This window comes from Daucus carota, chromosome 6 (assembly GCF_001625215.2).
Source record: "Daucus carota subsp. sativus chromosome 6, DH1 v3.0, whole genome shotgun sequence".
NCBI lineage: Eukaryota > Viridiplantae > Streptophyta > Magnoliopsida > Apiales > Apiaceae > Daucus > Daucus carota.
In genome coordinates, this window is record NC_030386.2 from 13,971,671 (window position 1) to 13,984,686 (window position 13,016).

At 33.6% G+C, this 13,016-nt stretch overlaps 1 protein-coding gene across 2 annotated transcripts; it reads right to left on the reverse strand.

Annotated features, from left to right (window-relative positions):
* Positions 1-379: 379 nt before the first annotated feature.
* Positions 380-2,679, reverse strand: LOC108225894 (two-pore potassium channel 5). 2 transcript variants are annotated; one of them, XM_064079108.1, is made up of 2 exons: positions 1,484-2,679; positions 380-1,211 (listed from the first exon to the last, which is right to left on the reverse strand). In XM_064079108.1, the coding sequence occupies exons 1-2, from the start codon at positions 2,485-2,487 to the stop codon at positions 1,184-1,186; spliced, it is 1,032 nt and encodes a 343-aa protein (XP_063935178.1). In that variant the 5' UTR covers positions 2,488-2,679; the 3' UTR covers positions 380-1,183. The 2 variants fall into 2 exon arrangements, with proteins under 2 accessions (XP_063935178.1, XP_017256337.2); XM_017400848.2 differs by having other exon boundaries at positions 387-1,034; positions 1,484-2,678.
* Positions 2,680-13,016: the final 10,337 nt, after the last annotated feature.

Below are 13,016 nucleotides of genomic sequence, written 5' to 3' on the forward strand. Positions count from 1 at the left end.
ATTAAAATATACTTTCTAGCCTGTTTTAATAGAGGTATCTAGTCTATTTTAATATGTAAATTTCTATTTTCTAAAATAATAAATACAAATTTTCAAATAGTTGGTAAAAAATTAGTCAATTTAACTCCTCAAAAAGCAAAAGGGACATGTAAATTGAGACACGGGAGAATTTTAACGGAAGGTAGCGGAATTTAACAGAGGGGGTGCGTATCGTTCCTGAGACGTAAAAATAGGTGGTGCGATTCGAGTTTTTAAAAATATGAATACAATATCGTTTTTGAACGTAAGTTAGGGGGTCCGAATTGCAATTATATATGTACTGACTTAACGGAGGGCACTGAGTTAACGGAAGTTAACGGCAGGGGGTGCATATCGGTTTTGAGAAGTAAAGATAAGATGTGCGAGTTGAGTTTCTTAAAGTATCGGTACTCTATCGTTTTTGAACGATACTTAGGGGGTGCAATATGCAATTACCTCTAATCTTTTAGTTGCTTGCTTAAGGAGGAACATGTGAAGAGCGATATGACTGGTGTGTGTATTTGTGGCATGCTCGGGCTTAACGGTTATGCTTATTGTAGAAATACAATAATTGTAATAATTGGAAATGAACAAGTAACATAGAGTCATCGATACAGCAGGCAGGACCGAGCAAATGCCAACAACTCCCTATTATATTAAATATGAAGATCTAGACAGCTAACCAAAGAGTATAAATATTCAATCAGTATTAGCATTATACCAATAGAAAATTACAAATTATGGTTTTAAACTTAAATATTATCATTACCATTGTGCGTCTACACAATCAAATATATGAAAGGGCAAAAAGAAAAAGGTTCTTTTCTCTCTGAGGAACAAAATTCATCAAACACCTCAAATAGCGTTATCCAAAAGTCGCATGCTTGTCGATAAACTTGAAATAACACGTCATAGAAACAGAAAGAACTAATTACTAGTCCGTCATTTACCCATCTAGTACATTATGACATCTGCATTTGAAGCTTATCCGTTATATGATAGCTCTCATTGCCTACCTGCGTCATAAAGCGAAAGACTGATGCTTAAAGTACTAGCCTTTTTGGAGACCAAGTTCATCAAACATCGCAACTTATAACTATCGTTAACCCTGGTTATGTCATTGATGCTGAATTCCATAATGTGCTCTTTCCAACCCCTTCTTATGCTACTCAAGGTGCCAAAATACACTGGACCTAATGTTAATAGTCATTACTAAGTTGTTTGTAACAATTTCAATAAAGATTGAAACTTGAACAAAGAAATATCAATTAATCTACTCGAAATCGCTGGATAACGTACAAGCAAGCTAAAGAGACATATAAACATAGTAAACACACCTCATGAAGATCGTAACTTGAAGCTATTTGTAACAAAGCTAAAAAGGAATTTAACTACAACAAAAGCATATATTATTTCCTTAACCTTGAAATCACTATGGAGCACAAGCTAAAAGATAGCAAAATACCTGATGAAGCCATTGTGATTGAGGTCAGCAGCAACCAAATCCTCGACCGTGATTTCCCTATGCAACACCCATTTTGCAATCCTCCTATGCCTCTTATCAATCCTTGCCTCTGCCAAATACAAGAATGCCCTAGCCACGGCCAGCGTTGAAAACAAAAGCCAAAACGATGCAAACAACCTCCCTTGAGGAGTCTTAAAAGCTCTATCACCATACCCAACAGTAGTAACGGACATCACAGACAAATAAAAGGAATCAATCACACTCAACTCCTCCGTATAGTACAAAACCACACTCCCAAGTCCGATACACAAGAAAACCACACCGATAGCCAAACCAACCTTCAACCTAATTCTCATCCTCCCTTTAGCCTTATCATAAATATAATTCTTAACCGAAAACCCCTCTACTGAATTCTCTTCAATGCCTGTTAAAATCATGTTTTCTTGCAAATCAAGAACATAATTCACAACCCCGGATAACAAGATATCAATAAAACCAAACCCCACAAGCACAAACAAACAAGCAAATATCTTAGCAGCAGCAGAAGAAGGTGCAATATCACCATAACCAATTGTACACATAGTAACTATACAGAAATATATAGCATCAATAAAGGGATTCGTTTCGATACCGGAGAAATGATCACGATTAAACGCATAAATCAAAATTCCCAACATCAAATACACAATGAGCAAAAGGGTAGCTTGTCTAACTAAAGAACCTGAATTTGGCACAGGTTTTGCCACACTTTTCTTGGTGTCATGCATAACAGTCATTGCAGGGGAACTCCTGCAGCGGTGAAGTGTTTTTCGAATCTTGGAAGGATTAAAAAACAGGGAAATTGTGATGGGGTTTGAGTTGAAATCATCATCAGAACAAGGGGAAGGAGGGTATTGAATTTCTTGATTAATATTGTGATTAGTAGTGTTAAGAGTGTAATCTTGATTGTAGTTAAGAAGAGTTTGTTTAAGTTGTTGTGGACTAATGAATGATGGTTCTTCCATTTTAACGAGAGAGAGAGAGAGAGAGAGAGAGCCCACTTTTGAAAGATGTTAGTAGCTTAGAGGTGGTATGTATGGGGTATGGATGATGAGATGTAAAGATTGAGGATGAAAGGTGGGGTGTGGAATGTAATTATTCAGCACAGTCTGAGCGAGGAAATATAGGAGTTATCTGTGTCAAGAGAGACAGATGAACGGTGAAGACTGAGTTGAAATATTTGAAGACACGTAGTGGGGAATGGGGCTGCCCTTTTGATACTACGTAGTGGGAATGGGGGTTGCCTTGCGCTTCCTATACCAAAAAGGCAAAAACTACAAATGTTTGATACAGATACTGTTGAAGTATTATTGAAGTTGTTTCTTGATAAATTAATATCCAATCAAGTTAAATACTCCGTCCGTCCCCAATAACATCGGGAAACAAATGCTCGACACGCATTCTAATGCTTGGTTTGATAAATTATTTTAAATTTTTCTTCTGAATTAAAATTTGATACTTAAATTTTTATACAAAAAAAATTAAAAATAAATTATAAAATTATGTTTTACACGCGCCTTAAAATGCGTGTCGAGTGATGAAAAAAACTGTAAAGAAATGAGAGGGATGTAGGGAGTAATAATTTATTGATATATTAATAATTTATTATTTTATGTTAAAATTTTATAACATACACAATGCTCAGAATCAAATTTATATTATAATTCCCTGTATTGAATATTTAAAATAAAATCAGAAATCTGAATATATTTTATTTACATAAAAAATATGCACACATAGATAGACCAATCCTTTAATTATAAAGGCGGAAGCTACAGGAAAAAGCCTTTCCCAAACACTGAACACAGAAACTATAGGAAAAAGCATTTTTCATTGCGTACAAATATTTTATTAATTTATTTAATTTTCAATTCTAATTCACTTATTTATTTTAAGTAAGAGTCATATTTTTTAAATTTACCCAAACGGCCTCTCACATCAATATACTTATATAAAGGAGAAGCGAGGGGTGCGGAGGTGGCGCCTCTCACATCGCTCCGTTCTATTTTTCTAAATTTCTGGAATTTTCTGATAAAAAATATCAAAAATTAGAAGTACCTTTTTTAGTTTTGGATATATGGATTAAAAATATCAAAAATTAGAAGTACCTTTTTTAGTTTCAAATATATTAGAAGCAACTTTCAGAATCTAATTTTGCTTTAGATTATTTATGGAATATAACAGCTTGAAAGTTTTAATTTGATTTTATTTCAGATTATTTAATTATGGTAAAGAGTAGCACACAAGTTTTTTTGCATCTAAACACAAACCTACTCTCTCAATACCACAACCCTACCAATAAAGGTGGTTGCAAGCAAAAGTAGTTATAGACCGTTATGTGAGAGTCGTCAAATCCAAACATGGGAGAAAAATATAGTCTTGACATGATATTGATGGATGATATCAATAAATTAACTATTATTGATGTATGTTTGGTGGTTATTATTTTATAATATTTGTTTTGTTCATCGGACATGTTTGTTGTTATTAATTTTTATATTATTTACTTTGTACACAGGAAAATATTATTCATGCATTATCTATTTGCTCCATTCAAGAAACTTTTAAGTGAAGACGGTTCATACGGTATTATCCTTACAAGTAAGGATAGTTATAGACCGCTATCTCACGGATTTAAGCTAGATGCATTTGTGCACAATCAATCCAAAAACAATAAGAGGAAGGTGACAATGTAAGAACATGATTACTTTTCAAAAAAAAAAAACACAGATAAAATTAAAATTCGTCGTGCTTTAAATTGTTAATTACGTGTAGAAATTTATTTTCATTTTTTTTCACCTTAAATTATAGTTCAATTTTTATATATATTAGTATTGGTATTACATCAAGATTTTTATAATATAAAATTTATTTTATCCTACAGATATTAATATTTAATCATTAATATACTTTTTATAGACAGCCACAAAATTATTGCATTTTACAAATATTAATATTGAATCATTAATATAATTTTTATAGGCCGTCGCAAAGCGCGGCTTCTCAACTAGTATATATATAAAGGAGGATACGGGCGTCTTTAGAATTGCTCGATTCAGTCTTCTGATTTTTCTTAAATTTCGGATAGAAAATATAGTTATAATTCAAAAAATCAGGTTCAAGAATTCTAAAAATAATACAACTCTTTTCTTATCGAATTCTAAAGATGATATAATTCTTTTCTTATTTAGTATTTCTTATTGAATTCTAAAGATGAGACAATTCTTTTCTTATTTAGTATTTCTTATTGAATTCTAAAGATGAGACAATTCTTTTCTTATTTAGTAATCCTAATAAAAATAGGATTATATTTATTCAAACTAACAAAACCATAGATAAAATACAATTTATATTTAAGATTTGTAAGGTAATACGTACAATTTTTATTATCGATTTAGTCTTATAATTTTCATAAATTTCGAATTAGAAAATAAGGGATTGTAAAGATAATAATCATTAAAAAAAACTGATAGCAACAAAAATTAGAACCATAAAAGAATAATAATTTTTAACTAATAAATAGGCATCAAAAAATAAAAATAATTAACAAATAAAATAATATATAAAAAATAGGAATCATATATTAATTTTATGATAATGTAAATGGGTCTTGATTAGTATTGTGTTTGACGGGCACGGGACGCGGCCCAAACTAATTTTTATCTAAATAATAATAAATTTTCTATTAGTATTATGTTTGACGGGAAAGTCGCTAAAATTTTTTTTATAAAAGAATAATAATTTTTAACTAATAAATAGGAATCAAAAAATAAAAGTAATTAACAAATAAAATAATATATAAAAAGTAGGTATCATATATTGATTTTATGATAATGTAAATGGTTCTTGATTAGTATTTCGTTTGACGGGCACGGGAGGCGACCCAAACTAATTTTTATCCAAATAATAATAAATTTTCTATTAGTATTATGTTTGACGGTAAAATCGCTAAAATAATTTTTTATCTATGTTATAATATATTTTTTTATTACACAATTCAAAATAATCTTTAATTTTGTCATAATTAGAAGTATTGTGTTTGACAGTAAAACGACTCAAACTAATATCTAAATTATAATATTTTGTTATAAGTATTGTGTTTGACAAGAGAGCGGCTCAAACTAATTTTGATCTAAATTATAATATTTAATTAATCATAAAAATAATAATTATGGATTAATATTGTCTTTGACGGGAGGGGGGTTCGAACTAATTTTATTATTAGTATTGTGTTTGACAGGATGATCACTTGAACAAATTTTTATATCAATTATAATATTTTTTATTTGTGATATGTTTATAGTATTATGTTTGACGAGAAAGCGGCTAAAATAATTTTTTTTTACCTAAGTTATAATACTTTTTTTATTAAAACGGGTCCACAACTTAAAATAATTTTTATCCAATTATAATTTTTAACTTCATCATAATTATAATAATTTTTATTAATTAATATTGTATTTGACGGTAGGAGGACTCAGACTAATATCTATATTATAATATTTTGTTATTAGTACTGTGCTTGACAAGAAAGTGACTCAAACTAATTTTTATCTATATTATTATATTTAATTTTAAAGTATTATTTAGATAAAAATTAATTTGGGCCACCCTCGCCTCAAATACAATACTAATCAAGAATCATTTATATTATGATAAAATTATAATTATAGTTGGATAAATATATTTAATTTCATAGATTTTAGCTATTATATTTTTCTTTGAGATTCCTATTTCTTAGTTGATTATAATTATCACTTTTTTCTTTTAGAATTCCTATTTCTTAACTATGGTAGCTATTATATTTTTGTTAAAATTTCTATTTCTAAACTACTTAGAATTATCTTTTTTATTCGATAAGAAAAGAGTAATTTGAGCATAAATTAAATCCTAAATTCTTAACTCAAAAATTTAGAATCTAAAGTAATAAAGGAATTTCATTTTTTCCAACAAATAAGTTGCATTGAGTTGTTGCAAGTTAGTGCAGTTGCATTTATGATAGCAGACCGTATTTAGCGGTAATATATAAAAAATAATAATTTCATAATAAATTCTTTTTAAAAAAGATAATTTTGATAAAAGGTCAGATATCTTTTATTTTGTATAATTATGCATCAGATAAAAATATTTACTTATATTTTGACATATCATCAATTTAAATGAATTTATATATATACTAGTGAAAAAAGCCGCGCTTCGTGGCGGCGTTATAAATTTTGAATATACAAATTAATATTATAATAGCATAAAAATTATTTTGAGTCATCTTCCCTTTAAACATATCACTTATAGAAAATTATTATAATTAGTATAAAAATTTGTTTAAGTGGTCGCCCTCTCAAACACAATACTGATTATACAATTAGTACGAACCCCCCTTCTGTCAAAAACAATATTAATCAATAATTAATATTTTTAAGATAAAATTAAATATTATAATATAGATAAAAATTAGTTTGAGCCGCTCTTTTGTCAAACACAATACTAATAAAAAAATTATAATATAGATATTAGTTTGAGTCGCCCTACCGTCAAACACAATACCAATAAAAAAATTATTCTAATTATGATAAAGTTAAAGATTATATTTTGATAAAAATTATTTTGAACTGTGGTCCTGTTTTAATTAAAAAAATACATTAGAACTTAGATAAAAAAATTGTTTTAGCCGTTTTCCTGTCAAACATAATACTAATAGAAAATTTATTATCATTTAGATAAAAATTAATTTGGGCCGTCCTCCCCTCAAACACAATACTAATCAAGAATCTATTTTACAAATTTTGATACGAATTAATATTATAATTGCAAAAAATTTATTTTGAGTCATGTTCTTGTTAAACATATCATTAATAAAAAATATTATAATTAATATAAAATTTTGTTTAAGTGGCCCTCCAGTCAAACACAATACTAATAAAAAAATTGTTTGACCCGCCCTCCCATCAAAGACAATATTAATCAATAATTATTATAATTATGATAAAATTAAGAGTAAATCACACTCAGCACCACTATCTTTGGGTCTAATTAGAGTAAATTAGAGTTAAAAATAATACAACTCTTTTCTTATCGAATTCTAAAGATGATATAATTCTTTTCTTATTTAGTATTTCTTATTGAATTCTAAAGATGAGACAATTATTTTCTTATTTAGTATTTCTTATTGAATTCTAAAGATGAGACAATTCTTTTCTTATTTAGTAATCCTAATAGAAATAGGATTATTTTTTTTTGATAAGCCATATTATAATATTCATAAAACACCAACAGGGGCTGGCTTTACAAGCCAAAATTAGCACAGCCCCAAGAGAAACCAACAATATTCATCCGCAAACCATGCACTTACAAATGATCCAGAACAAAACCAGAAGGAAAATTGAAACAACCAACGAACTAAAGAAGACAAGCACTGAACAGGAAATAAAACTAGGAGGAAGAAATGATTAAAATCTTCCTTTTGCTTGAGCTGAGAGACCGCTGCTGCTGCCTAGGCCACCTCTGCCTTCTGCCATCCTCCTTGCACTTCCCTGCTGTCCCCAGTCGGCATCTTCACCAGTCAGATCAACCATAACCGTCTTGCCCTTGCTATCCCTCAAAGCTGTCATAACCTATCCTTCACCAAAGTTGGGCTGCACTTCCAGGAAATCCTCTCGTGGACCAAAACCAATATCCATGTCCAATTGTTCCTGCAAATCTTCAAATGGGGTAGGTACCTCAACTAAGGAATTGAAATTTGACATACCGTATTGTGCCATGCAAAGAGCCGCCCTATTCCTTAATGCATTCACAGAAACAAGCTCACAATCCCACTTCACTCCATTTTCCTGCATTGTGCCGTTATAGGTCCTGCTCATATTATTAATCTGCCTAACTACTTCTTCCAGACCCTCCTTCTCAATCAAGTCAGCATCATCCTCCAGGAGTATTTCATAAGCATGTGCATTATCCGTCTCCAATATCACCCTGGGAATCTTCTTTTTGTATGCCGTAACCATGGCTTTGTGAATAGCCCATAGTTGCAGCTCCAAAAATCCAACATCCTTCATCGGACCCATGAGCCCCCATAAGTACTCCATTCTATTATTTCTAGCCAAAATACCCACTCCATTACGATTGCCATTCTGCAGTGGCTCAGCTAGAGTGGAGGCATGAATGTTGACTTTCACATAGTTGCGTTTTGGCGGAGTCCAGCTAGGGTCCATGAGCCAGATGAAGATGGAGAAGAGAATATAGTGAAAGAGGAGAGGGAGAGAAATGAATAACCTTATAGAAGAGCGTTGATCATTCACTAGAATCCCTATATATTCACCTGCCCAGCACTCTTTCATAGTCCCTATATAACTCTTTTACAGTCCCTATACGCATGCATATAAATGCCTGTATTGGAGAGGCCAATGGCAATTCATTTCATTGCTTGGGAATATAAGACGCGTCGAGGATTGCATGTAAACAACGGTCAAGTTGACTGAGATATACAGCTTTTGTAAACACCAATAACGCTGCAATTTTTATTTAAAACAGCCCAAAAAATGGGCTTAAATGGGCTTTACACCCAACCTTCCGCTAGCCTAGGCCTATTAATCCCTGCCTTTGCAAGCCCATCAGCTTCAATATTGAGCCTTCTACTAACATACTTGAAAACCACCTTCTCTGAAGCTGATATAATATCGGAAGGGAGCTCTCTGCTTGCAGCTTGATCATACCTCAACCCTTCCAAATAAGAGATCGTTTCAGCAGAGTCTGAACAGATAACCACCTTGAAATCTTCATGCATTTTCTTTGCTAATACACCCAGTACATGCAAGCATGCCTCCTTCTCCGCATCCAGCGCTTGATTGGCCTTTGAGGGACCTGAGAACACATACTCCATATTACCTCCACTTGACTTGATTACACCTCCAATTCCTGCTTGTGCATTAGGGGACTTATGTTTTGTAAATGCACCATCTACAGCTACCACCCAATCATATCTACTCCACAGGCTTTCCCAGAAGTCATTGAATTGCTTACTGGCACTCACTTTTATTGCACCTTTTGGATTTACCCAGAACAGGCTTTCCATATTTTCACTAACTAGTTTAGTGATTTCCAGCCACCTGAAAATTCTTAATCTTAGAACTCTTAAAACATCCATCTTACCAGCTCTGCATTCATTGAAGATTAGTGCATTTCTAAATAGCCAAATAGTCCAAATAGTGGCTGACACCACTATCTGCCAAGCTTCCTTTACTTCTGCCTCCATTTTGTGCTCCAGTAATTTAGATAGTGCAAAATCCATTTGGATAAACTGATTCCATTTTATGCTCCAGGACTTACATATTTCTTCCCAACACCACTTTGCAATCTCACATTCAAGGAATAGATGCTCTAAGGATTCATCTTTCATCAAGCACCAGTCACAAGTTGGAGATAAATTAATACCATGTAATCTTCCTGCCAGAAAAGCTTTGGTGGGAAGAATCTTATGCTTCACTTTCCAGAGAAAAAAGTGTACTTTAGGCGGAATTCTGAGTTTCCAAAATGAGAGGTAAACAGGGCTTTGTAATGACACATTAGACAAAGCCATATAACATTCCTTTGTGGTGAAACTCTTTCCCGACCAACTCCAATACAGAACATCTTTGTCCTCAGTGAAAGTAATTCCTGACAGCAGTTGGTTCAGGGTGGAGACCTGTTCTGTCTCCCAAGCTCGTAGTTGTCTAGACCAGATTGTGCTTGGGAGACCTCCACAAGCCTGCCAAATCTCCCATACTAGCCGAACAGATGTTGTCTTTAAACCTGATAAGAGATATAATCGAGAAAACTCCTTCTGCAAAGAATTATGACCATACCAGATGTCCTCCCAGAATCGCACGCTACGCCCATTCTTGATTTTCCATATAAAACCATCCCTTAAAACACCTTTATCCCAACCCAGCCTCACCAACTTTTCAAGGCTTACTAAAGTGTGACTAGAAGATCTGTCTAAATTAATTCTGGCTGGATCAACTCCAAAAGTACTACCATACTTGCTCTGTAAAGTTTTGTTCCAAAATCTGTCCCTTTCATTTATGCATCTCCACCACCATTTTCCAAGCATAGCTATGTTCCTTTCTTTGACTTTCATAATACCTACTCCACCCAAGCTTCTAGGCCGGCAAATTTTCTCCCAAGCTATTAATCGCATATTATCCTTTTCCTGACCACTTATCTCTTTGGTACCCCAAAAGAACCTCCTCCTTATTTTCTCGAGTTGATTTTCTACAGCTCTGGGCATCAAAAACATATTGAACCAGTATATCGGAAGACTATCTAACACTGCTTGCAGAAGTATAACTCTACCTGCCGTAGAAACAGTTTTACTTTTCCAATCAGCCAATTTCTTTCTCACTTTGGATACTAGAGGATCCCAAAATTGGATTCTATTAGGAGACTTTGCCCGTTCTAAACCTAGATATTGAAAAGAGTCACTACCTACTTGACATCCAATGTTGCCTGCCCATCTACGCAAGTCCTCGGCACAGCTATTAAAACAATATAAACTGCTTTTAGCAAAGTTTATACGCAAACCTGTCAATAGTTCAAAACCGAGTAGAACTCTCTTAACTCCATTTATGGAATCGCTGTTGTCACTAACAAATATGACTCTATCATCTGCATACTGGAGATGAGATAAAGACCCCCCCATGTTCCCCAATTGGATCCCCTGAAAAATGCCTGCCCTTTCCGCCCTTTCTAACATACAGTGAAGGACCTCCCCTACCAAATTGAAGAGCAACGGAGAGAGAGGATCCCCTTGACGGAGACCTCTGCCAGGGGAAAACTCCTTAGAAGGGGAACCATTTATTAGAACCGAAATTCTTGAAGTTTTTAGAATGACTTCTATCCATCTAATCCACCGATCATGAAAATTCAGAGTTCTAAGTAGGTGAAGCAAGAAATCCCAATTGACGGAATCGAAAGCCTTTTCAAAGTCTAGCTTTAAGATTACCCCTCTACATTTCTTGCTTTTCATGCTACTTATAATCTCACTTACTAACAAAATTCCGTCTGAGATTTGACGACCTTGCATAAAACCACTTTGCACTTCTGAAACCAAATTACTAAGAACCCTATTTAGTCTTAAAGCAAGTACTTTAGTAACGAGTTTCATACCTGCATTAATCAGACTAATTGGTCTGTAGTCTTTTGGTAGTTGTGGACTTGCACACTTAGGAACTAAAGCGATGAAAGAGGAGTTGAAACCTCCAGGCAGGATACCCGAACTCATGAAGTTATGGACGCAAGCTAGAAGATCATCCTTGATCCACTCCCAAATTTTCTTCAGAGATCCCGCATCAAACCCATCCGGCCCTGGAGCTTTGTTAGACGGGCTAAGTTTCAAAGCATATTCCAGTTCCCCCATAGATATGTCTTCCATCAATCTAGTTGACCCCATATCTGATAATCTTTTCTCCATCAGCGTACCCAGCAGAAAAATGTCTGACTTATGAGTTTCTTTAAAGAAATTTTTAAAATACACATAAAACTCCTCTTTGATCTGCTCTGGATTGTCTACCCATTCACCATATGCAGATAACACCCCTCTGATTTTATTTTTGCTCCACTTATACTTCACTATATTATGGAAGTATTTGGTGTTACGGTCACCGTCCTGCTGCCATTGAATTCTAGCCTTCTGCAACCACATCTTGGCTCTATCATCATACAATCTTTCCAGTTGCACATTAATATCTTTGCTTCTCATTTCTTCTCCCAATTCTTCTGCCTGAAATTGCTCTCTCTCCAAAGTCCTGATCTTCTCTTCAATGTTGCCGTTTTCATTCTTATTCCATACAGCAATCCATTTTCTGAGGTGTCTAATCTTCTGATGAAAGTTTCCCGTTGCTTCCACTTTCCAAACCTCCTTGAGTCTGTCTAGAAATATTTCATTATTTAACCAACAATCAAAAACTTTAAACGGTTTAGCACCCCAGTTTTCCTTGCCCACAAAGAGATGCAAAGCTCTATGATCCGAATTCATTCTACCTAGTGCCTCCACTTTCCAATCTCCCTTCGAGAAAAATTCCCAATTTGCTAGCACCCTGTCAAGCCTGCTTTGTTTTGCACTAGGACCACACCAGGTGTATCCTGAGCCCACCATTCGAACATCAAATAACTCACTAGATTCTATGAAATCATTAAAGAAATTTGAGTCTGAATTCCGATAAATGCAGTTCTTCCGTTCTTCCAGATTTCTCACACAATTAAAATCACCTATTAAACAAACAGCCTTGTCTCCATGCTCATGAACAAAATTCTTCAAGACCGACCACAACCTTATTTTATCCAGAGCATGCTGAGGGCCATAAACATTAATACATACAAAAGATTGATCAACATTTTTCACCCTTCCAACGACTGCCAGCCAGTTTCTGTCACCTATAGCGGAATCAACTGAAAATACCCCACCATTCCAGAAAATCACTAATCCCCCTGACTACCCAGATGGAGGAACTTCTACCCAACAATT

Coding starts and splice junctions, on each gene's coding strand:
- LOC108225894 (XM_064079108.1), bottom strand. CDS start 2,487: ATGGAAGAACCATCATTCATTAGTCCACAACAACTTAAACAAACTCTT. Junction 1,212..1,483: donor AATCACAATGGCTTCATCAG/GTATTTTGCTAT, acceptor TATTAACATTAG/GTCCAGTGTATTTTGGCACC.